The 26,369-nt window shown below is 42.3% G+C and overlaps 1 protein-coding gene across 3 annotated transcripts in view; it reads right to left on the bottom strand.

The window, feature by feature from the left end:
- The window catches only part of LOC146961769 (protein EFR3 homolog B), a 30,455-nt gene that overhangs the window by 3,131 nt on the left and 955 nt on the right, over positions 1-26,369 (bottom strand). Inside the window, exons 1-20 of one of the 3 annotated variants that reach the window (XM_085771201.1) lie at positions 25,311-25,958; positions 15,090-15,166; positions 12,466-12,593; positions 11,498-11,648; positions 9,269-9,390; positions 8,792-8,941; positions 6,206-6,340; positions 4,712-4,790; positions 3,920-4,055; positions 3,671-3,832; positions 3,371-3,482; positions 3,198-3,249; positions 2,186-2,358; positions 1,997-2,072; positions 1,475-1,636; positions 960-1,091; positions 795-862; positions 549-676; positions 171-262; positions 3-51 (exon numbers count right to left, since the gene is read on the bottom strand). In XM_085771201.1, the coding sequence (XP_085627327.1) occupies positions 3-51; positions 171-262; positions 549-676; positions 795-862; positions 960-1,091; positions 1,475-1,636; positions 1,997-2,072; positions 2,186-2,358; positions 3,198-3,249; positions 3,371-3,482; positions 3,671-3,832; positions 3,920-4,055; positions 4,712-4,790; positions 6,206-6,340; positions 8,792-8,941; positions 9,269-9,390; positions 11,498-11,648; positions 12,466-12,593; positions 15,090-15,166; positions 25,311-25,395 (2,269 nt within the window). In that variant the 5' untranslated portion in view covers positions 25,396-25,958. Of the gene's footprint in view, positions 1-2; positions 52-170; positions 263-548; positions 677-794; positions 863-959; positions 1,092-1,474; positions 1,637-1,996; positions 2,073-2,185; positions 2,359-3,197; positions 3,250-3,370; positions 3,483-3,670; positions 3,833-3,919; positions 4,056-4,711; positions 4,791-6,205; positions 6,341-8,791; positions 8,942-9,268; positions 9,391-11,497; positions 11,649-12,465; positions 12,594-15,089; positions 15,167-23,123; positions 23,609-25,310; positions 25,959-26,369 lie in introns of those variants that run through there. The other 2 variants (XM_085771203.1, XM_085771202.1) reach the window with 2 other exon arrangements.

Genomic DNA, 26,369 nt, shown 5'->3' with positions numbered 1-26,369 from the left:
ACCGATGGCGTTTTTCAGGGTTTCAAATGTGATCTCCTCTGCTGGTGTCCTCTGCAAGACAGAAAAAAAAGACATGCTATGATGCAGAGATACATAGGATGTGTGATAATGGTGCTAGTCCTCTACACATGAATATATTTTATGCTCATCAAATGCTTTTGTGTCTTTACCTCCTCCTTCTCTGGACTGTTTCTGGACTCCACCTCCACCTGAAGTGAGATGGTCTCACCGATGCTCTTTCTCTTGGACAGACGGTCCTCATCTAAAAAAAGAAAGCAGCTTTTATTTTTCTTCTTAAAACACAAAACTTTGAACAAATGATGCACGACTTGACAAATTCCAAATGTTGACAGAAAATAAAAAAAGGAGACAGATTAAAACCGTCATCAACCACTAGAAAAAGGTGAACCCATAAGAAGTGTCTTTTAATATAACACTAAATCCTCACTTGTCAATTGACATGATCAGTTATTTGCACATTAACCGGTTTTTATGAATTCTTCTACTTTGCTAGAGGTGATGCTACAACACAAGAGATGTATCATTACCTGTAAACTGTGGGATATAAGGCGTAGCCAGTCTGTCTGTGTTGTAACCACTACCTCCAAGGACCTCAGTGATCTTCGACTGGAGGAACAACATGTCTCCTTCCACCTTATCCAGTGACGAAGGCAGCCTAGGAAGAAAAACGGAGAGGTGAATGTTTAATTAACTGCCGGTATTGAATATTTGATATAAAAGTCAATACTGGTTTGGTCTGGGAGGAAGGAGAACTGAACGTGGATGGCGCATACTTGGGGTTATTGACGAAGACATCCTCAGGCAAAAGGAAGGGGTTCTCTTTCTGTCTGACCTCAATTACCTTGAGGGCAGATGAGAAAGGTGTTTTGTTAACACAGATTCGCAGCATTCAGACACACAGGTTAAACATGTAAACACAAGGAAGCCCGAGTCCAGACCTCGTGTATGTGCTGGCAGAAGGCTGGGACGGTGGTGAGCTGGCAGATGAGGTTGAGGTAGGCGGCGGCAAGCGCGTGAACAGCACAGCGGTTATAGACAGGCAGGGCCTCGTCGGTGGACAGAGCCAGGTCCTGCACAGGAAACAAAGAGACAATTACATTAACCACAATCTCTAAAACACCTTTTAAAAAATGCATTCAGATGCCAGATTTGGTTTTATGAGTCTTTCATTAAAACTAATTCTCCATCTTGTGTTGTTCAGTTAGTTTTTGTGTGTTATCAGTCATATTTAAAACACATTTCCATTATATTCAGAAATATTTCATGATTGCTGTTTTGAAGCACACTCTGTATTCAGGTCACTGCTACATAAATTAAATTATGAGTTCATTAAAACACCGATAGCTAAAGTACAGTGACTGCAAATGACTGTAACTGAGAGTGAACACCAGGCTGTGTGAATATAAATAAATAAAATAAGAAAAAACTTGACAGGATGCATGTGCATCAGTACCTGCAATGCAACTGCCAGACGGATGAGATCAACCACCACCTCTTCGTTCGCCAGCTCCACACTGAGAAGGCCCAGCAGAGCGAAGAGTGTCTCGTAGTGCAGCCGACCGCTGCTCTGCTCCTTGCAGCCCAGGTAGATGTGTCGGTACAGCTGCTGGCCGTGCTGTGAGCGGACACAGGTGAGTCAACAGAGAGAAAACAGTCCAAAAGTAGTCTAGACTGCAAGCACTCTAGTTTTTCAGCAAATGTAAATATTTGTTTGTTTGATATCATTTGGTCTGCATATGAATTTGCATAATCTGCTATGCTAAGAAGTAGTTTGCATCAGCAAGTCAAATGTTGTTTTGTGAGAAATTATCCATTTAATTATGCGCAGCAGTAATTTAAATTAGGAAAAGCAGAGAAACAACCACATAATACACTGCTGGGACATGACATTGGAAGATTTTAATATGAAAAATAAAAATACAATTTCATATTAAATTCCACTGAGATCCAAGCCACTATAGATAAAGGATGGTACCTTTTTCATGAATAGGTTGTCCTGTCTGGAACACTTGTCAACTTTGAGCTTGAGCACAGAGATGTCCGAGATGATGCTGTACAGACAGAAAACACACACAGACTGTCAGTGAAGCACAAAATTGAGGCCCTACAACATACACAAATGAAAAAAACACCAACTGTGTTCCTGTAGAAGCACCGCAAATACCTAATGTTGGAGAACTTGGGCCTGTTGTCGTGCCGGTCGATGAGACTGAGAAGGATTTGAAGCACCAGCAGTCGCACCTCCGGATCCTCGGTCAGAGAGAAGGAAAGCAGCGGCTCCAGGAAGGAGCTGGGCAAGGCCGTCAGCATGTTGGTGGTCTGGAAACCTGCCGTCACCTGAGAGAATAAGAGGCACATCACGGGTTTACAATCTTCAAACACAAGACGGACATTAAAGTTAACCACAGTGGTATGCTGCTTTTGACCTTTATAGCACACAAAGTGCACATCATTTCTTCACACAAAATCATAGGGTTCAACGTCTGGACCAGCTTACTCACTTCTGATTGGCTACTTTGCTACTGAAGCACCACAAAGCACCGATAATGAACAGTTACATGAATGTGATGTTGATTTGTGGCAGCAATGGTGTTTCGTTTTGTGCTTTTAAATCTACACAAACCACATGTTGAGAAATAGGTCAACAGATGTCTCCAGGTTGAAGTGATCCTCGGGCCGATTCCTATTAGCCCCAAGACAGCAACCTAGTTGAGTGGGTGCTTTCTTAAGTACATATTCTATTTTGGTGAAAATGCTCCACTAGAAAAATATCCTTGCTGTGCAAACGATCCATTTAAGTGTGAAGTCATGAGGAGAAAATGAGACGGTGAAATAATAATATCAGGGGGATGCATAAAATCTTATAGACCGCAAGAGTCTAAGAAACACCGCTTGTAGAAAATTATTTTCTCCAGAGTACTGCTCTTGAGAAATGAAGTGTCATCCTGAATTTATTTCTTGTCTACTCACTGATTATCACAGCTACTACCACGACCTGGTGGCGTCACCATGTGTCTCTGTTCCTGTTAGTCTCATCATCTTCTCATCTCTCCTCTAACCTTTTTTTTTATATGTACTTGTTTTTGTATTTCAGTTCAAATAAAACTGGTGATGACCGTCACCATCTGAATTAGTGTTATAAAGAACCACAATTTTAAATGAGGATCAGCACCAACCTGGACCAACGACTTAAGTAGCATAACTTGAATCATCCTGGTGCCCTCAGGCCTGTGGATGAAAAGAGCAAATATGGTTAACATTAAAGTCTTCACAAACGTCCTAAAACAGATTTGTTTACAAAGCGCTGCTGTGTGTGAGCTGCATTGTTTGAAATGTAATAAAAACTTACCCAGAGCCTGTGGATGGCAGAGCTAGGTGAACCCCGGGGACTGGGATCTTGCCCATAATGAAGAGCATGACCTCTGACCTCTGGTAAGTTGGTAGAGTGTTGGCAAATGAACCTGAAAGAGAAACAGCAGATGGATGAGAGGAGGATGTGTAGAACAGGGGAAGAGACTAACACCATTGAGAGGAAGACTGACAGGCATCGAGTCAGACAAGGTAAACATCATTTGCAGGAGTCTGTCTTGCAAAGTTCCCACAGTCCCACTCTCCCTCTCACACACAAACACATCACCCGCAGCCTCACCAATAGTCCTGATGACAGCCTCCTGCAGCTGCCTCTCCTCGTGAGCTTTGATAATCTTGGTGCCGATGTTGGTGCTGCCGTCGTAGGAGCCGGTCAACTCGTAGTCCACGCTCAGACGAAGCTGTCTCAGCAGAGTGTTGAAGACTTCCAGCACTGTGGGACCTGGATACACAAAAGATCAGTTCACCTCCAACTGCAGATTACAGTTACATGACACCAGGTGTTTCTTAATGTGTACGTGTAGCTCACCAACAGAGCCACTGGCTGCTATGGCAGCTGCCTCCAACAACACTTCCACGATCCCTGCACGAACTGTGGCCGAGTTCTTGCTGTTCGCATCCAGATGGCCAAGAAGCTGCTGGATGACCAAGTGAGAGTGCTGGGACTGGAAAAGACGAAAGAGCAAATGAATGAGTGAAACCCCGGTGAAATAAATAAGCAAAGTGTAGAAGGAAGGAAAGAAAGAGGATTAAAAGAGGTAGAAAACAGTCAAAGTACAGTTAATCAGTTCACTGACCAGCATTTTCCATTCAGGCCAAAAATGAACCACAGCTGCGTGGAGACGGTTCGACGCCCAAACGGAATAATGTTATTTTCCAAGGTATATTCAACCGTAAATCAGAGCTCCACAAACATTGGAGCATGTTTTCACTGACTGTCACTAAATCATATAACCACTTAGGAAGAGAAAATGCAGCACTGTGTAAATCACAGAAATATATTTTGAGGTACGGTGAGGAAGAGGGGTCTAAGAACATGTAGGTCCTGTGAATATCACAGTACCATGAATCAAAACGTTTCAGGACTTTTTTTGGATTTGGATATGAAACAACAGAGGGAAGGACGGAGGAATAGAAAATGTGTATTGTGAGGTGACGATGACCTTTAACCACCAAAATCTAATCATTTCATCCTTGAGTCCATGCGAGGACACACTGATGTCTAGACAGACAACCCAAAAACATCATGGGCATGGCTGTTGACTGTGCTGAGGCATAACAAGGAGGTGAGGTCTATCTACGTAGGCACCGTGTCACTCACCTGGATGGAGTACATGATGATTTTGAAGCAACGCACAGCAAAAGTCTTCCCTTCCCACAGAGAGTGGTTATCTAAGTGCCTGAGGGAACAGACAGGAGGAGAGGGATGGAAGATGTGAGAAGATGTAATTATACTAGGAACACCAGGAGTGATGGAGGCCAGCAAGGGACTGAGAGCAAATGTATAGGGCTGCAAAAAAAAAAAAAAAAAGCCCCATAATCAGGACTATGTATGTATCTTTTACATTTATATTTCTGTAATGGACCAGTTGTAACAGTCAGCAAATGCATGTGTGATTGAAATGCAGTGAGGGAGAAGAAGAGTAGAAGAAGAAGTAGAGTAGAATATGAAAAACCAAATAATTTAACTCCTGATTATGACTGGATGCAAAAAAGGAATAAAAAGACGAATAGAAAACACTAACAAGTCCAACACACTGTGTGTTCAATTAAGCTTGAAACACACAGAAAGAAAGGCAGTGATGGATGAACAGGAGCTGGTCTCACACAGCACATGACAAGTCAAGTGAGGGGCAAATTGAGAGAAAACTGAAAAAAGACACATCAAGAGTGTTAAAAAAAACAACAACTAGAAAACTGACTGCAGTGCAAGTGCAAACAATAAACACATTATGGGATTGTCAACATCCAACTTTGTATTGTTGCAGGCTTTTTTATCATGTTATCCAGATTGACTTTCAAGTGCTGGTTGACATAATTCGCCTGTTTTTTTCCCAGCAGATGTCTGAGCTCATGCAGACCTTAACTGTGAATAACAAACTTGCATTAAAGCTATCCCACACTGTCATGGAAATAGTAAGAAGCAGGAATAAGAAACACTGGCTGAGCTGCAGAGAATAAAGCCAAATGGGACAAACATAGACCAATAAACAACAGACAAAAAAAGCTTAATCAACTCGATACAAAAGGGATGAGCATTAGGGCTCAGAGAGATGCAGGCACAAGCAAAGGAAAAAGCTGAGGCAAATAAAATACTTCACTCTAGGAAGAACAGTAAGGCTGCATTGATTCTAGCAAGAGAAAGGTGGAGGAAAGGAAAGGAGAGGATGGAGAGACAGATGTCTACAACAAAAAAGCTCATCTCACAGAGGACCGGGCTCAGAGACATTCAAAGTGAAATAACAACACTGATGACATGTGCAGCACATTGAAGAGAGACAGGAGTTGGCAATGTGTTGTCCGAAAAAAACAACAACAACCCTACAACTAATCAAATTAGTATCTCGCAAGGCATGCTGCACATGCAAATCATGCACTCGCATCTCGTCAAGAACGGCCGCGTAACCTTGCATTGACCTTGTGCCCCTTTGGGCAGATCAGAGTAAAGCTTAAAAAAAATGCCGCAGTAATGCCCCGAGAGGCGTCCGTCCTTCAGGTTTAGTCAGTACGTCAAAAACAAACAGCTGCATCAAAGGAGCAGATGACAAAGACAGGACAGATCTCAGAAATAAAAGAGCTTGCGGGGTTGTCTCACATCAGCACGGGCGTGATGGCATTCTTGATATTGCCATAGGCGGCTCGCCCCAGCAGCTCTCTGAAGCAGCGCTCCGTCAGCTCCACCGGGCTTTCCTTCTCCTTCTCTGACGCCTGCAACGGAGAGGGGGAGCGGCTGGTCGGGAGTGATGCAGGTGAGAAAGCAGAAAAAGGAGGAGAGGAGAGGGGGGGGGAAACAGGGAGGAGGTGAAGGGAGGGAGGGGAGGGGAGAAGGGAGAGGGAGGCGAGTCAGACAGGGAGAAAGAGAGAGGCATAGAAAGTGAGAGAGAAAAGGCGAGAGTTTGGAATCAATTTGATTCAACGACGCTAACGTTTACAGAGTCTGGATGTTTTTCTGAAACACTGTGGATTGCTGTGTCACTGCAGCCTTCACTCCGAGGTGGCTTCACCCTCTGCAGTGAAAATTATGTGGCTGTACGTGTGTGTGCACATGGGTTATCACCATTTGAAGACATGTCCGTCTCTAAAACCTCCGCCATAACTATATCTTGGTCCTGACTAGCCTGGGGTGGTCCACCAATGATGACATTATTTATTAACAGCCCATGTCTTTCATCTTCCCTGCTCCTGCTGCTGTTGCCGTGGAGGAAAGGTAACTTCCTGCCTCTCGGTTGCTCCTCCAACTCGGCTAAAAAAATTTGAGTGATGGAAAACAGCAAAGCCCAAAACGCAGAATTCATACATTGGAGCAACTTTGAGGGCGGGAACCTGATTGCAACTGTTTTCCTCTAATGTAGAGAACAAAGGTGATTTCGTAGCTGTTGTTGAAAGGTTTCACATTTGCTCAGCAGCAGCAAATAGTGCTTACCAAACTGCTCTCATTGACCAGTGTCCAATTGAAAAGGGCACGTCAAACACCCACAGGAGACTTCGTTCTGTGCTCTCGCAGCACAGTTTTGTCTAATGGGCTGGAAACTAGAAGCGCTTGGTACGAGGAGAAATCAGCATTACCAGCATCTAAAAGCCTGCATAGTTTCTATCTGTGTGTGCAGTGTGTGAAATGCGGTGAGGATCACTCAGCCAGAATTTTCTTTTGAGGCTGCAGGCAACTACACTGTACACAACATGACATTAAAATAATCGACCATGCAGACACTCTTTCAAATAAAAACACACAAAACATACAGTGTATTATATTATATACCTCCAATCTCCAGAAATGAATTCTCTACAGAAATTAATCCGCAGAAGCTAAAACTCTGAAGTTGATCTTTAGATGAACTTGTACATGTGCATGGGGATTTATGTAGAGAAAAATGCACCATCTGTGAGTTTAATTAGACTCTGTGCTGACGGCTGTGGGGGTTTGGGGCTGATAATGACTGGCTAAACTTAGTGTGAGGAGGAATGGAGAGTGCACTGCAGGGCCAGGCCTCATAACTCACACAGAGTGAAGGGACACTCAAAGTGAAATGTGTTGGATTGTGTCTGTCTGTCTCTTTCTGTCCATCATCGATCTTTCAATAACATCTTTTATTACTCTGTTTTCTATTATCCCTTCTCCATCCCTCCCTCCACCTTGCTTCCTGACCTCAGATCTCAGCTCTGACGTTACAGTCGATTTAACTATGTGGTTTACTGCCAAGAGAGGAAGGCTCCAGACTCCTTTATTCACCACCCACTGCACTATTTGTGTTCATGTTTTCTCCCTCTAATACCTCCACCCCATCTCTACCTTTCAGATTTTTTCACCCATCCCATGGTGTTTTTGTCCTTGAATGCTGCAGGTGGGCAAACAGATGCTCATGAGGGGCAGCACAGCTGTCAGTGGGCTCACTCAGTGATGGTAGAGATGATGTATGACATGGGTCATGACTGGTTGGACTGCCAGGACAAATATGGCCTAACGCAAGGCAAACAGCAGCAGGAGGTTACAGTACGATGGCTGTGACCGGTGTGATGGAGGCATGACAGGTCAACTCTGACACACTTTGGGTAATCAGCTTTCTCAACCACAGCCTGACCTGGTCAGTGACAATCCCAAACATTATGAGACGAGGGCCATAATTCATCTGCTTAGAATTGAAGCTGGGAAGAAAATGTCAGTTTGTATACGCAGATGTTACATAAACCCTCTCCTTTCATGAAGGTTATAATGTTGAATTTTCTGTTGTTGAAAGTGTTGAATCCACTTTGTGACTATTTGTAGACTGCAGTTGGACAGCCCCACTTAAGAGTCCAGACTAAATATCAAACACTTGAGACGCCTGTATAATGCAACACGTCAACAGCTAAAAGAAATCCATTCTCCAAAATAATCATATATTTAAAATTAACACTTCTAAGTGAATGTCTGAGTCAGGCGGTCTCTTAAAAACACTACCTAACATTAATAACAGGTTGTTAGACTTAATGGCAGAGCAAATCCTCAGCTTTTAGTCAACTCTATATAAAACAATACACAAAAACGCACAAAAATGACAGAAACTACTGGGAAAAATCATAAGTAGCAGCGCAGCTAGACTGCCTGTTAATTCAAATTAAAACAGATCCTATCATATCAATAACATATTTGCCAGAGCTCTAATAAACAACAGCAGCTGTCATTTTCCATGTGAGCACTCACCTCTCTGTACGTTCACCACTCTGCAGATTGAAAAGCAGAGAGGGGACGATCTTGTCCATGTGCTGAGGGTCCCAGATGTTGGCCTGCAGCTCATCGTTCACAGTCTTCCTCACCACGCCCTGCAGCCCTTTAATACCTGCCATGCGGATCCTGGAGGCATCAGTCACAGACACAGAGAGCAGAGATCATTTGACTGCTTCTAAAAATGGATGATTATATTTAGGAAATTATATTTTCGTCGAGATCTGAGTGTTGCTTTTTCGAGGCTTCATTTAACTGTTCAAAGATGTCAGTGTCTATTCTCCGTAAATAACAAAGACGACAACAAGAACACAAGGATTTAAATCTGTCTGAGAGATAAGAGATATAAAGGGGCAGTGGCAGCATTAGTCTAAAAAAAGACTTCCTAAAGTAGTCTAAAAACAGCAGATACTTAATCATTCTGCCCCTGGCGCAATCAAGCATCTGTCCACTCACTTGGTGCGGACATCGGGGTCCTCGAAGCTGGAGTGGCACATCTCACTGAAGCGCGACACAAAGAAGTCATAACTGCGGTGGTACGATGGCGTGTCTTCTTCTATGTTGGCAAACTTCACAAACTGAGAGGAGGGAAAAAAGTACTTAAATTCATAACAGGAACTCTACAATTCAAGAGATTAACAGTAATAAGTCTGCTCCTCAGTACTCCACATCTATTAAGAGTTTATTTCAATTTAAATTAAAAAACATTTAAATGAAATAACCCCCTAATCTTCATAGTGAATGTCTCCCCAGTCTGAAGTTTAACTGCAGTGCTATTACATCTCATTAAGAGCGAGAAGCAGAGGCTAGGGGGGGGTTCTCCAACCGGGCCGGAAAATGTCAGCATTTAAACACGTTGACATTTAGCTTCACACACACTGCAATTAATAAATTATGAACTGGATTTCTTTAGAGTCAAGTTAGAAATTATACCCGTTAACAAGAACTACTGCTGAATATTCAGTAAAGCAGATGATAATTACAGTGCAATAATTCCCAATTCAAAATTCACGAACAGAGGATGGATTAGTGCAGTAAACCAAAATCATGGATAAAAAAAAAAAAGTATTACTCATGTAGAAAATAAGCATATGAAGAAGTCCCTGGAGAATTAATTTCCTGTGTACAAAATGAGTGTTTGGAGTGGTTTTGAAATAAATGGGGTACCCATGAGCAAATTTAATGGCAAACCCATCACTGCTTCAATAAATTGGTCCAACAGTTGAGACACAGATGCTGCCCAATACTGACAATAATACTGGGAGGAATATATCAACTCTGCAGAACAATCATGAGCAAAGGAGAGCGGAGATTATAAACATTTTCGCTGCAGCCAGAGGCTACAGCAGGACAAACTAAACAGCTGCCACTGTGTGCCTCTTTCACCGAGCCATCCTCAGAAGTAACTGCAAATTAGTAAAAGAAATTCTACCTGAGGTGTTGTTGATGTGTTGGCGGGCTTTTTACAAAGGGCTCTGCAGTATAAGGTTTTAGGTCAGCGAAATAAACTGTGAGAAAAACCTGGTTGAACTTGATCCATGTGGAGATAAACTCTCTAATCCTCTCCTTTCCCATCTCTCTGACACTGGTCTGCTTCTGATGAGCCAGACAGAGACGATGTGTGCTAGTTGACTCATGAACATACAGCATCTGTTTGCACTGTGTGAGGAGGCTCAGGGTTTCGTCTACCTTGGGTGTGTGGGTTATGGCTGAACGAGTGGAACTAATCCTAATCAATATCTCCACAATGTTCAACAACAGGCGTACTGAACGCACAGCTTAACATGAGTAGATATAGCAAAAGCCCTTTGCTACTTATTTTGGTAAATAGCAGTGAGAGGTCAATTAATTAAGCACTGCGGAAGATGGAGCAGGTAAGGGTATGGCCTTGAATTTGTCCTAAATACACACCCACGGCTGCGTGCAATAGAGACTGATGGCAGGAGGAACGCTGTGAGTGAGAGGTTGACGTGTCTTGTCAATCTGTGTTGATGACTGCAGAGCTTTGCCAGTGTGGTCTGCAGCTAATCTGATTTCCTTTATGTGTCCTCCGCTGACCTGGCCGACAGCGCCGATAGCCGCTTCCCATATCAGAGGACACTCATCACTCCCACTCCCTCTGCCCATCACTCTCTCGCCGAGCCCTGATCTGTCTCAAATACCACCGCAGTACTCCTCTCAAGGTTAACATCTTTTACTTTGTGCCGTCACAACAGCAAAGTAAATGCACCCTGTCAACTTCCGATTAGATAATACTTCTAAATCCACGGAAATGGGTGGAATTTGATGCGGCAGAAAAGCTTAGAAACCACGGCACACATTAAACACATTAGTGACCAGCAGTTCACGGATGTGGGTATTTATCTAAATTCATATCAGCAAAACAATCTGTCTTAGCTTTTAAATGATTCTTGTTGACAAAACTTTACGACCAGCACAAATCTGTCTCCATTTGGCTGCATGGTAAATTATTTGCATAGAAAACACTTATTCTCCCACACAGCAATTTAGTATTTAATCAGTAGCTAGACATAATACAGAGTGCTTATCATAAAGGACGAATGGAGCTACCAGTTTATGATGTGCATGAGTTTCTTTGTTTGGTTGTTTCATGTCAGCAAAACTATATATAAATCAAGTATAAATACCTGTAAAACGACTAGTACTCTAATCCTGGACACTCACCGAGTTGGTTCCTAGGATCTGTAGGCTGGGTTTGTCCGACTCTAGCAGCTTGCGCACCATCTTAAGAAAGCTCTCCACAAACAGGTTGATGCTCTGACAGTGGCAGGCCATCAGCAGCTGGTCCAGGGCTTCCATGGCGATGCATACATACCTGAGATGGAGAAGAGAGACATAGAGACACCTGAATCAGACTGACCCTGTGGGAAAATATAAACTGTGGCTGGATATGGACGATAACATAATGGATATTTTCAAAATGACAGCAACAGAGATCAAAACGTGATAAGCTCAGCCAGACAAACTCTCGACACTCGCATATTGCACAGATTTCAGGGGGACTCTGCCAAATGTAAATGTAATCTGTGCAGGCTGTTGCACTGGCAAGAATCATCACAGGGTGTAATAGTCATGATTAATAAAACCCAACCTCTACAGCTTATAAAGGAAGAGCAAACTGCATAGAAACATAACAGACAATGAGCTTGGTTATGTTGAAAACACACCGACCTGTCTCCACACTTACCCGGCTGTACTTTGCCTGATTGACCAATAAAGACTGACCGATTATAAAACACGGAAATGGCCAAAAACACACATAGTACTAACTAAGTGGTAGAAAATGTGTCCAGATTGCATGTGGATAAAAACTGACACGTGTCCTTTTAGACTGACCTGTAGGGGATCTTAAAAGCACAGTCTTAAGCTCCTTGATGGACTGTCAGTGTAAATCTCTATGATGAAAGGCCTCTCTCTACCAGCATCACTTTTCCCATTACTTCACAGCAAGACGACTTTGACTTCTTACCAGAATCTTAATGATTTAGGTTTAATTCTGCTGAATAAAAACCAGTTAACATGAAGAAGAAGAAATAATATAACTATATTTGTCTGGGTAGAGGTTCACCAGCTGAAATGTTTTTGTTCTGGAGACTTTGGACTTTGAATGGCGATTGACTGGTGTTGCTCACCCGTATCTGTGTCGGGCCACATCCCTCGACAATCTCTCGGACAGGTAAGCTCCGATGCGGTCGAGCTTCTCTGGAGCTGACAGGGCGTAGAACGTCAGCTTCTCCATGTTGGCTTTCACTAGCCCATCCTAAGAGGGTGACAGAGGGAGAAGACGGAAAAGAGGAAGAACAGGAAAAATAAAGTTGTTAAGAAAGTTTTAGGGTCTCGCTCAGATGTATATTCCATACACATCTCTGAGCTAAGGCGGCTTGGTGTATAGTATAGTATACAATCCTTCTCATATTGTAACAATATAACTAGATGACTCCCCCATTCCCATTGACCTATTTTACTGATCTTCCGTTTGGTCTGGGGGAGGAGAGAGCTAAAAACATCTACATCTGGTCCATTGAGATCCCTTTACATTCAGACAAAAGCTGAAATATGCAGTCAATAAAGAAACACTCAAAATGAAGAGAAAGTCAGGTTAAAGTCTAAAAACGGTTAGGACAAGTCTGGTACATTTTTTTAACTTATGTATTGTCGTATAAAGCATGGGCAAGGCTAGGCAAAAAAAAATAACAACGGTGATAACATGGGCAGAGTATCATTCATTATTTACAAAAACCCCCAGCAAAACTTAATGTTTTTTTCCACGTAAGTAACAGTGGAGGCAAACAACATGACACAACATCTTTTCATGGATCCTGCCAAACAAAACGTAATGTGACTGAGTCTTTATATAGCAGGAAAAGCGCAGGTGTTACTAATTACATTAAAGATGGCTGTGTTCTATTCAAGCGGCCCAATGAGCCATGACAGAGAGACACCACGCACCACAACACCACAACCCTGAAGCTGAAGCTGAAAAATGGAATTGGGCCATAATCAATTTTTATTTACGCAGTTATTTCTGCATGTTGACGTGTCAAAATAGTCTGTGTGAACAAAGGACAATAATGATATATGCAGGAGAGAGGAAGCAGAACTTCTGCTCAAGTGCTTTGTTCAAGTTAATTTGAAGTTTGACAGCCATCAGCTGAACACTGTTGTTATGTCAAAAGCAAAATGTCCACAGGAGCTTCTGCAAGAGATTGTACTGTAGTCTTACAATATACTGCCTTTGGGTAGTCAGCTTTCTCAGAGAAAGCTAAAAAGCACTGTAACATCCTAGCAGTCAACAAACAGTGGTTGTATTTCTGTCAGTAGTGTTAAAGTCAAACTGAACTGACTTGATTGGCTTCAATCTGTTATTCCTTCCTGGATCTGTACACCTCCAGGACCCTGAGGCAAGCAGGGAAGGTTGCGCCCGACCCCTTACTGTACGTTACTCGTTTGTCTCGTTTGCTTAGTGATGCTCTGTTTGTGTTGAAATTTCTATTGTGACCCTGCCAGGCTAACTCTGGCCCCATACATCAATACTACCATTTATGGTCATTACTGTACAGGGTACATTACTAAATAAATAAATGGGTCATTTTCACTGCAGATACTTTGACATTGTGGTAGGAAAACCACAAGAGAAATAAAAACATTAATGACTGAACAGCAGCATTAAATGTAAGATGTTCCTGTTGGCAAGGCTTCCTGACACACCTGCATTAAATAAGGTCACTCGTTAATGTCATTAGTTACACCTGTGCTTTCTAGTTTGACAGGCCAATGAGTCTGCTGTGAAAAAGGCTTATTCCTCTGGAGAGAGTTATTTTAGCACATTTAAGCACAGGGCTGTCTGCTTTTGTCTGCCTCTTCAAAACATCCCATGGCTGCGGTCCATAATCAATCGCCTAGCCAGAATACGTCAGCCGACAATAAAACGACACCTTCCAATTAAAACTCTGATTTTGGACCCTGCAAGTCTTTTGGACTGTACAAAAAGCACATGCACACAGAATGTGATATCATTTTGCACTAATATTATCATATAGCTTCATTATTCGCAAACTGCCGGGATACAGTCGATTAGTATCACAGCAGCTTAGAGACACACTGCTTTTTTGCGGGAGCACAATTATGCAGGTGCGCACACACACACTTGGGAAAAAAAAAAGAGGAGGGAAATAAGGTCTGTGTGTACTACTATGTTCTGTGCAATGCAGTTCTGGCCATGAATCTGACAGATTAAGTGGGTTAGTGCAGCAGAACAGAAGCACTAATGAAAAAGTTTCCTCTGCAACAAACCAGCTCCTTCTTCACCCAAACTAATTCTCTTTATGAGTCATCTGCATCAGATCTCAGTTTATCAGAGGAAGTGGCAGAAAGGTGAGGGCTGTGCTTTTGACACGAACAGCTTTGAAGAAGACACTTATGTGTGGAGGCATGCACAGTTTTCTCATCACCTCTATGTCACTCTTCCTCAGATGTTGTCTTACTCTGTTTATATTGATCTGTTTGGGAATACAGATGGAAAGCTACCAGATTTAGCTGGTTGCTTTAATTTCTCACACACTTCGTCTTAATCTAAAGTAACTAAATCAAGTAAAATGTATCTTGTTGACAAGTACCGTGTTACAATATCAGCTTTTACCAACAGTTCACAAGGTGCATTAGTAACCTCTAAATAATGATGAAAATCACAAACAAGACATGGACAGCAGGAAAAGAGGTTACCAAAGAAACAGAAAGTGTCACTGTCACTTCTCACCTCTGGGTCTTCTGGGAAGATGTTGTCTACCAGGCGCTTGTACCGAGGCCTGAGTGCCCCGCAACAACCACAAACCCCTGAGGAAGGCAAGAGAGGGAGAGGGAGGAGAGAGAAAAACAAAGAGGAGAGAAGGTGAAATGGTTGAGTAGACGTATACAATATGACTGACAGAAAAGCAATAAAAACAGAGAAACAAAACAAGTAAAGGTATTCTTTTCTTGCATTTTCTCTGAAGAAGCGCTATTTGTCAAGCCTGTCTGTGTAAATGAAAGAGCACAGTAGCAAAGCAATAAGGTATATCTAAGCCTTGGACATACCTTATAACTCTGTGACTTACACCCTGAGGTATTAGCCACCAAGTTATCAATGACTTGTAGGCCTAATATACACTCATTTTAAAACAGCAACAATAAATGGCTTTGCATCAACAACATATTGTATGTACACAGAGGCAGTGGTAGAAAATAAATTATGAAATAATGTTGATCATAAATTGTTAAACTGACTTCACAGCAAGGAAAACACAGCTGTAGCTAATAAAATAATAATTGCTGAAACAACATGATGCAATTAAGATTATTCTTGCCACTTTTATATTTAGCGCCTTTTTCAAGTGGTACGCTTAAAACAAATGGGCACATCGTTCATTTTATGAGATGCAGCTGTGTTTGGTCTCCTGTGACTGGTTAAAATGATCAGCCATAGACAAGACGGACTGAAAGACGCACTGAAAGCCTTGTTATGCTTCCACAAAGCTCCGCAGTCTCACATCCTGTCAGAGCAGAGCAGCCAAATGTTGACCACCGGTATCAGTACTGGCATGACGCCATCATTCAATCTACAGGGTCCAAGATTAAAAACATGAAGATAAAGTTCATGTTTATGGAGCTTCTGGGAACCAGAGGCTTTGTCAGCATCTCCACAGTCCGTCCCTGCACTGTTGTACAATAACAGCATTTATCTCCCCATACAAACCAATGCTAAGTGAAGGTAATCCTGTGAAAACGCATTTGAGGGAGGCCAGATATGGAAAGAATGTGATGTGGTAACAAGACAATTACAGTCACAACAACAATGCCACTTAGATGATAATACACACAAACACACAGAGGCAGACATATACATGCTGTCTCTTTTTCTCTCAGAGCAACCCAGACAGCCTTGGAAAGAAAAGTGCAACACACTGAAGCGTGATTTTTCTGACTTTGCACAGAGGAGAAAGCAAGCTAGGCAGCCAGCAAGTGCTGGCTTCTGATTGGCTGAGGGAATTCAGCAGTGGTGAGTCATAAGAGGGGATCCTGGGAGAGTGAACGAAGAAGCGTTAAACTCAGACAAAACACACACATAACAAAAAGAAAACAACAAATAAATCATTTAACCCTTCATACAGATCTCATGGCATCATAATTCTGCATTCTCCACACAAGGATATGTGAGTATAGGTGAGACAAACGTTGATGGAAAAAAGTGGGTCATTCTGCTGTCAGCAGTGCAGTCAGATTTAATGAATGATATGAACCTGACACTTCAAAGAGACACGGGACAAATTGTATGTGTGATCGACAAAAGCAAAACAATCTGCAAAGAAACAGCTTTTCTTCTGCCTTTCCTTCCTTCCTCTTTCCCTTCCAACACCATTTCCTTCCTGATATTCTCCCAAAGAAAAATGTTTCATTATTCATTATTGGAGTTTGCTCTTACACAGATTGTAGCCTTTTTTTTTTACTGAAGTGGTACCAAAACTTCACTCTGAGAGCATACTGACCAGACATTAACAAGATTACCATCCACCCCTATACACAGTATATTCTCCCTTGACTCATGACACCAGCACAATATATTTAATCTTTTTAATGCACCTGAGATGCATCAGAACTCCAACCAAGCAGCAGAGCCAGCACAACGCTTGTGCTCACGCTTTGGGAGGGGGGTGGGGGCATAACTCAGCATATATTCTCAGTATAAATGGACCAACTGAGCACTTTTCCCACAGATGATGGAGGTGATGGGCAGCCACGTTCCTGAGAGCCCTGCTACAACAGCTCTGTGCAAGACAAGTAACAGACAAGCTCCTGTACAATCGAGTTGATTTCCCAGTGATATAGCACTATAATAAATAAATAAAAAACAAAAAACATAATAATAATGGGCACCTGAGCAATGACCACCACATACACTCATTTCCTGTAGTACAAAAAACAAATCACGAGTGATTCAGGAATACCTTGCTGTTTTGTTGACCAACAGTCTAAATTTAAAAGTATTCAGTTTCACTAGGGGTGTAACGATTCATCTACTACATCGATGAATCGATTTATATTGCTACGATCCAACTTCATCGAACTGTGCTCGGCAAGTTGGCCTTCTGGGCGACATATATCGATCTAAAATCGTTTAATATTGTAAAAGAAAAAAAAAAAAAATCTATTATAGGAAATTGCACTTTATATGGATTTCTTCTGTTTTTAGCACTTTTAATGAAGACACGTACGTTAAACCAGCCATCCCCCATTAGGCGACTGACAGCTGTATTTGTGAACATTTTGCAGATGGGTAAAAATCTGCACTAATGGTATTGATGACATGCATAGATATAAGTAGAAAAGTTGCTCCTGTGTGCCTCTAGTGCCTATAGTGTTAATAATTGTTTTTGCTGAATATCAGAATATTAGACACACCTAGGAGCTTTCGAACTACTGCTCCCTTCTCATTGTCTTCGAAAACCGTCCAGTATCCAGGTATTTATTTCACAGTCACACTGGTTGAATTGGCTAAAAAGTTACTGAATCGATTTCAAGTCACTGAATCGATTTCAAGTCACTGAATCGGATCGGATCGTTCTAAATGAACCAAGATCGTCCTTGAATCGTATCTGCAACCACGAATTGTGATTCGAATCGAATCGTTGTTAAAACGAATTGTTACACCCCCAAGTTTCACAAATGCAAATATGCACAAATAAGAAGCTGAAGCCTGAAATTTGTTGGAATTATTGTTTGAAAACAGCTTCAACGCTTCAATTAATTTGCTAATTAATTTTCTGCTGAATGACTTGAATTGTTTCAACTCTACATTATACTTCTTGAATGTCAGCACCAGTCCTTCTCTCCATAGATACACACTGTGTGATTGTGATTTGCAAGAGTATCAAGGAGAAAAAAGATATTTATTCTTTACAAGTTTAATATTTTTGGTTGGCTGTAAACACAATGAGGAACAATATACATTGTGAAAATAACATTGTATGGAGCTATGAGGCTCCAAAAGCAATAAAATTCCCTCTTCTGGGCTTTGTCCGCTACATCCACTAGCCTAGATCTCAATAACCTACACCTAGGAGGAGGGGAGTCGGTGCAGGCAGGATGTCCTTGAAAAGCCTTGTAATAGAATAAAAGGCATCTTTACAGTTTTTAACTACTTAAAGCCCCCTCTGTCTGCTCTCTAAAAGTTCTGCTGAAGTCCACAGCAGGAGCACTGCTGGTGCTCAGGCTTATCTCTGAGAGCCATGTCTATTCATAGCATTGCTCCTCTCTCTCCTCCATCACTTCAAACACTAATGAGGCCTCTGCACCGCTCCCTCCTTCTCTCCATCCCCTCCTCCCTTCTTCCTGCATGCACTCAACCTCCCTCAACCCCCTTGGTTCACCCTTGCTGTACTGGCCCAGGGCCTGAGTGTAGGAGTTGCCCCTGAATTAATGAAAATACAGCAGGTCCCAAGTGTAGAGAGGGAAAAGGTGGAGGACAAAGACAGAGTGACAGAGACACAGACAGAGAAAAGAGAAAAAAAATAGAGATGGAGATGAAAGTGTGATGGGGGAGGAGGATTGGCCGTGACTCACAGATTAGTGGGACTTATTGCATCTTCGCTGTCCAGTACAAATCTGTCCTATCCTCTCTGTCAGCAGTTGTGGAACAATATTTTTATAAGGCACAGTCACGCAGGGAAAGTTTTAATATTATTTAGGTCTGAAATGTCTTCAATACTCATTTTAACAGCTCCCTGGATGTATCCATTTTTGTATTATTTCAAATTCCTGTGGTGCACTGCATGCTATTCATTTCCGCTGCAATTAAGCAAGTTATATGGGGGTTTTTTTTTCATCTTTTGTGTGACCTTAAAAGTTCTTGTCACAGTTTGCCTGCAGGTATGCGAAAAGGCACAACATGTCTGATTTTTTCCGCTTAAACCAGAAAAAACACTCACACATCATCTCAATAAAGACTCAGTGTTTGAGGGTGGTGGACTGAGGTAGCGTGTCCAAACAACAAGGAATTCATTCACATCCACATGTTCTGCTTGTGTTAACACAACACAAGTAGGGCTCTGGTTTTGGTAATGGTGTTGGTATGTTAGGTTAGTGTGGAAAAAAGGCTTCAAGAGAGCAACGAGGTGGGTGGACAGGAATTTGGAAGACAGCGGTGAAAAAGCGCACATAGCAGGGGTTCTCACGACATCCACCCACTCTGCATGGCAAGCTGACAACACATTTAGGGGCTGGACGCCGAGCTCCTCCGCACTTCCATACACACGCACTCATACATGAACCCAAACACAAACACACACTTTGAGGGGACCGATTAATTGCTGGTTGTTGGTATAGACGGAACAAGATGATGAGGAGGAGGACATCTCTGCAACCTGCTGCACCAAAGTTGGGAAAGGGCTCAGTGTGATGTCTACTTGTCTCACTGACTGGATGCAGAGATACATTTACATCCAGGATGAGTTTAAGGGGTCTCCACCCCTCAAATCACCACAGCAAGGAGCCAGCCAATCACAATGCTATTTTTATCCCAGTAACAATGGGTTGGTACATTAACAGATTACACTCTCCATTTCCCTCAGGATGTCAGCTTAACGTTTCCACATTAGGGTGAGAGAGAGACAGAGAGAAGGGAGAAAACACTGCATTCTGAAGTGAGAAAAATAAATAGGGGCAAATAAAGAAAAACACAGAGCCCCAAAAGACATCTCTGTGCATGATAATATTAAAAAATCCCCCAACACACACACACGCAGTGTCAAGAGTTAACAGGACAACTGCACTCTTGAGTTGCAGAGATCTGCAGTGAATACAAATTAAATTGAGTTCAACCTCACCACAAAATGAAGGTACAACGACTTCTAAAATAAAGATATTTCTCTGCTTGGACTATAATTGTTAAAGTAATTGCAACACACACTAGGGCTGAACGATTTATCGTTTTCTGATCGAAATCGCGATTTCAAACAGCGCGATCACGTGATCGTCAAAGCTGCGATTTTTTTCAGTGCTCCTGACTGACCTAGGATCTGTTTTCGACTATTTCACACATGCATGCCGTCTCCGTGCCATCCTGCCAAGCTCACCGATCAGAAGCGGCATGCTGCTCGTGGACAGGTCAGGCTAACCAATCAGTGAAACCTGCACCACCTGCTCGTTAATTTCAGAAATGGCTGTTATGCACCTCACCCTGACTTGTACCAGCCTTTAAGAGTTTCTGTGTTCACTATTTTTGCTTTGTTTGAATTTTTTTGTTTAATGCTATAAAAGGAAATATTTGTGCGCTGCTGAGCCACAAATGAAAGAGTAGTGTCTTTAACTTGTGCATGTTTCTTAATAAATAATTTTCTAATCAATGCTTAACTTTAGTTTTCATTCTTGCATTAGAGTAATGACATTTATTTTGAATGGAATGATGTAATATCTGTTAATGTTACTGTACATTATGTATATTGCACTGAAACATGATTTGAAGAAAATCGTGAAACAAATCGAAATTGAAAAATCTGCCAGAAAAATCGCAATTAGATCTTTTCCTAAAATCGTTCAGCCCTAACACACACACACATCCTTGTAATGCTATCTTTGTGAGGACACTCGTTGACATAATTCCCTTCCCCCCCTAACCTTAACCATCCAAAACAAATCCTAAACTTAACCATTACTCTTAACCTCATTTAAACCTAATTATAACCTAAAGTCCTAACCCATGTCTTAACCCTCAAACAGCCCTTGGAAAAAGTGAGGACCAGCCAAAATGTCCTCACTTCCCAAAAATGTCCTCACTCTGTTGGTTAAAAACTCGTTCCAGTCCTCACAATGTAGCATGTACAAGAACACACACACACACACGAGTCACACACAGAGGGGAGGAGTAAGACAGGTAGCCCAGCACATCTTGTAGTATCATCCCTGCATCTGGTGTCCCAAAGCTGCTCTGATGGACCCAAAGTCACGTGGCGGACAAGACAGAGTAAATATAGTCCTGATGCCCTGCAAGAATATTAAACGCGTTCTGGATCCGTGTGTGTGTGTGAGGAACAGACAGAGAAATGGGGAGACTAAACTGTCAATACACATTTAAGTTGAAGACCTCACCTCCACCTGGGGGTCATGCAGAGCACTGGTTTTAACAGTGCCATTCAAAAGCAACTAAACAAACACACTCAGGCAAACAGACGACACCTTTTGATGTATACTTGTGCAAAAATATGTGACACTTCTCACAATGGTTACGAAGCATGTTGCCCTTCAGGGGTGTTATTACATAAGCAGGAGGGGGGTGCGGGAGGGGGTAGACGGACCAAGTCTTGCTATTTTTACATCAGCAAACAAGGAAGGACAAAATAGATTTAAACGGAGAAACGCAAGCATACAGAAGAATCTGTAAACACAGAGAGAGAGAGTACAGGCAAGAGGCAAGGAGAGTGTAAGCAAATAACAAATAATGAGTGAGGGCTGATTCAACAGCCAACTAATATGCACACAAGCTGTCACTCAGTTTGGGAGGGCTGAGCAGAAGAGAAGGTGAGCATCACGGAGCAGAGGCTCATAGCATGGGAGAGAAATATGAAGTGTAGTCACTGAGACATGCTGAGAATGACAGCTACCTAAAATATAACCACAACGTCAATCAACCTCCACACACTCTGTCACGACAACAAGTATTATCTATTGGGAAATGGGGACATTATCTTTAGGCAAATGTCACACGTACACACTGTACACGCATATACATTTTCATCGGCCATCAATTCATGTAGAGACGGAGTCATATTCAAAGCGCCCATCCGTTCCAGTGTGGGTGGCAGCAAACATGGCTGGTATAATGCAACCAACACTCTGATGTGCAGAGCCAGCTGCCAACAAATCCTCGTGACACAAGGCCAATCAGACACACTATGAATCACTGTGAGACGGGCGCTGAAACTGGGCTATACGGGTCTCTATAAGCCCGGGAGCTACCGTACAGCAGCTCAGCAGCGCAGTGCACACCGACGCTTAAAACTGAGCACGGTTTTCCAGTGTGCAGTCGGTGTCTGTGTTGGTAATTCATTAGCCTACGAACCAAAAGCCTTTGTCCATCAAGTCTGCAGACTCAAAGCAAAGCTGCCTACATTTTTAATTAGCGCTAATCGATGAACCGTATATCAACATGTCCCACTAACGCTGGGGTGACGGTAAGTGATAGCATTTTGCCAACTGCGTCGTCCAACGAGCTGACGGAGAAGTATTGCAGGATTTAACTTTTAACAGCACATGCACTGCTTTTTCTGGTTTTGTTTTCCATTCCACCTAAAAAACACTAAAGAATCATGAAACAACAACACAAAGAAAATCAAAAAATCTGTACATACTGTACTGTACGATCAACAACAGATGACACAGATAACTACAACACTTCGCTGACTGTGCCAAACGCTAAGAACCAAACATTGCCAACTCAAGAATAACAGAAAGCAACAATAGGAGTCAAAAGTGTATATTACCAAATATAAACATCTGGAAAGCGTAATCTTCTTGTAAGATAAAAGAAAATAAATCAATAAGCCAGTGGTGTCATTTAATAGAGTATATCCTCACACCAGACCAAGTTCCCGTAATGTGCTTTTAAGAGAGGTTGCACTGCAGTTATTCACAAGACGGCTGAGAGGAAGCCGGTACAGAATGTAGGAGAACTGGCTTAACGCTGCTTCACATTACTCACATGCTTTACACAGACAAGAACAAGCACGCAAATACACAACGGAAGAATGATTGTTATTCTTACCGTACATCAATCGTGATGTTGGAGTCTCTCACTGCAGACACCTATTTCCTTAATGCAGCTCCGGTCGCTCTTACAGACACACTGTTTTGCCAAGAGGCGCACACACATACACACAGACACAGACACACACACCGCTCTCCCTGGGATAAATGCCTGCACGTGTGTGCTCGGAGCTCAAAGGCATATGAATGCGCACCGTGATTGGTGCAGAGCCTGGCTCGATACAATGAATTACACACACTCTCCCTGCCGAGCAGACACACACACACAGGCGTATACACACACACACGCACAAAAGGGGGGGCTGAAAGGCAACGTCAGAGAGAAGCGTGCCGTGATGACCTTGGATTTTCCTGTTTGTCTTCTGCAACAGCGCTCCCTCTCAAGGGGACAGTGCAGATTTCATACATGCAGGCGCACATACATACACACACACACACACCGCCTCGCTTGTAATCATTTCTCTCAGTTACAGAAAAAGAAACAGAAAAAAAGGAGGAGAGAGAGAGAGAGAGAATAAGAGAGAGATGTGCACCACGGGGATAGAAAGGGAGAAGACCTCCCACCCACGCAATCTCCTTTCTCCCTCTCTCCGCCCCCTGTCAGCATCACTCTTTCCCTCCTCTCTATCATTAATCTTCCCATGCCTTCTGCTTTACTTTCAGTTTTTCCTTCTCTGCTTATGCAACTTTCTGCTACATTTCCATCCATCTTCTAAGCTGTCACCAAAATGTCTGTCTCTTGTTCTTTTGTCTGTTTTGTCAGGGTTTCGACGCAAACTTTCTCTTCTTTGCTCTGTCAGCCACAGTGGCAGGTGGAAACCTCAAACATACCTTTATAATTCACGCACAGAAAAAGAAAATACTTATAATCAGAAAGCATGCGATTATATAACCATGTGTACTGGGTAGTTGCATTTTTTGAAAAGCACTGCGACTAAATACGAAACTGTGAAATACAATCTTTTTAAAGATGCCAGTGTTTACTCATTCTCAGGTTCAATTTCCTTAAACTATTGTAAATAAAACCAACTGAGCTGCTGGCTCACATCCCACCAATGGCAGTAATTCTCGACCGGACAACAATGAATGTATTGCAAAAACAAAACTCTCAAATCAATCGATGCATTTATGTACATAATCACACAGCCACAACTGTTCATATAACTGGCTCTAATGTATGACTTTGAAATGAGACCAGAAACCTCTTAGCATCCTTGTAAAGCCTGAACAATTACTTGAAATGGATTTGACAGCTTTTCCTTTTTTTCCAGAAATATGGCATGAATTTTAACCATCAGCACAACATTTGGCTCTTTGGAAATATTCAAGAGATATTACCAGCAAATGCTAAAAGCCTTTATAAAGCTTAATCGCACAGTTGTTGTAAGTGTTCAGTTGTCAATGACTCAACAAAGAAGAGAGCTGTTTACACTTTCATCCCGACTGCTAAATTGAATAAAAAATGGTGAAGAATTGCTCTCACTTAAAAGCTTCAGACATAAAGTTGAATCGAGAGGTCTGTCATTATATTCCTATTCAGTTGAAAACTGTAGCTGTTGGTGTATAGCAAAATGACACTATCACCCTCAGAACTGCTTGTATCAAGCTTAAAGTTAAGATCAGGAGATATTTATCTCTATACTTATTGTAAACTTCCTTTGGTCTTTTTCACTGGGGTTGAATTGCAGTAACTTTACTTTAATAACTGGCATCGTGTACAATCAAGCTTTGTTCTTGTTCTTGTTCTCGCATGCCAGCAGCTCTGAACCAACAACCCCTGTGGAGCCATAGAACATGCCACTGAGAACATTTTATTAACTTGGTTTTTATGAATCAGTCCGGATTAAGGCTGAAAGCAATTAAATATGACCCAGACTAAAAATAAATGAGACTTTCCTTTAATTAGTTGTAACGGTTCAACAGCAACCTGTGCTAAATACCAAGCACAGCTGGTGGTCCAGTGCTGCAGAGCAAGAATCCTGTTCGAACTATTTAAATAAGATCAATCAGCTTCAGCGAACAGTCAGACAACATGAGTTCCCATTTGAAGCATGATTTGTGTTGACATCATGGAAACACGCTGTATGCAGGAAAGCAACTTTTAAAACCCTCTGTTACTGTGACTTAGGAACAGTGAAGGAGCCAGAGAGAGAACAGAAGAGATGGTGTTATCACTGACACTTACCCTTGCCAACGCGATGGTCCAGAAGGGTACGGCAGTCCAGTGCCAGCCTCTGAGAGGCCGGGACATCAGGCGCAGGCAAGGGCATGGCAGGCGAACAAATACACAACAGCCCAAAAGCACACACACACACTCAGAGACACACTGCTCCTTTCATAGACCCTAAAAACCAAAGCCAAAGGTGATTCAAACTCAAAAACCTATTTATTAAGTTGAAAGTCTTTTTAAAAAAAGGCTGCAAACTAGTCCTTGTCTACTTCTCACAAACCAACCACCTTCAGTTTCACTATTCCTTCACAGATGAGCTAAATGCAGAACGGTACTCACTCACATGGACCCACAACTTCTCAGTGTGACTGCAAAAGGAGGCTACACACACACACGTAAGCATGTAACGCTCGTCTTCAGTGAAGCCTGCAAAGACCAGCCAGCTCCAACTTCACAGTAAAGTTTGATCCAGGAGCAAACTCACAAATTCCAAAGAAATCCCTGCTGAAAACTAACACGTACGTCCCTGTCTTGAGGAGGCTTCTCAGTAATTTACGCTAGTGCATCGGCAGGTTGACCGTATTAATGAAGAGATTAGCGATTAGTCCCTCAATAGCAGCTCTGCTCTCTGTGTGCACCTCGCTCATTAATAAACATCTCACTGACACAATGGGCCTCACTATCCACCACAAGTCTCTCTCTGGGCAAGAGACACAGGGAGACACAGAGATAGGAGGGTGGAGAGAAGCAGGGAAAGAGGGGAACCGTGGGACAGACATTCAGTCAGTGGGCTTGAGGTTCAAGGAATGTGGCCATCAGTGGATACCAACACAGGCAAACGTCTGGTGAGTTGTTTCTTGGCAAAGTCACTGAATTGGCTGCACAACTGAAACATCACACAAATGAACTGTACATGCCAGGAAAATATTTTCACAAAATATTTTCAGCCAGAACTGGTTCCTAGTGGCTTTGGTTAGGCACTTTAAACAACTGGGCCAATTTGTTCAGCTGTGCAATGTTTCTATATTGCCTCAGGTTTAACTAATGCGTGTGTTTTTTTTTTTCTTCTTTTCT

This window comes from Trachurus japonicus, chromosome 24 (assembly GCF_045865225.1).
Source record: "Trachurus japonicus isolate A0001 chromosome 24, Traja_1.0".
In the NCBI taxonomy this organism is placed as follows: domain Eukaryota; kingdom Metazoa; phylum Chordata; class Actinopteri; order Carangiformes; family Carangidae; genus Trachurus; species Trachurus japonicus.
Note: the sequence above shows the minus strand (reverse complement) of the source record. Positions and strands in the feature narration are given on the sequence as shown.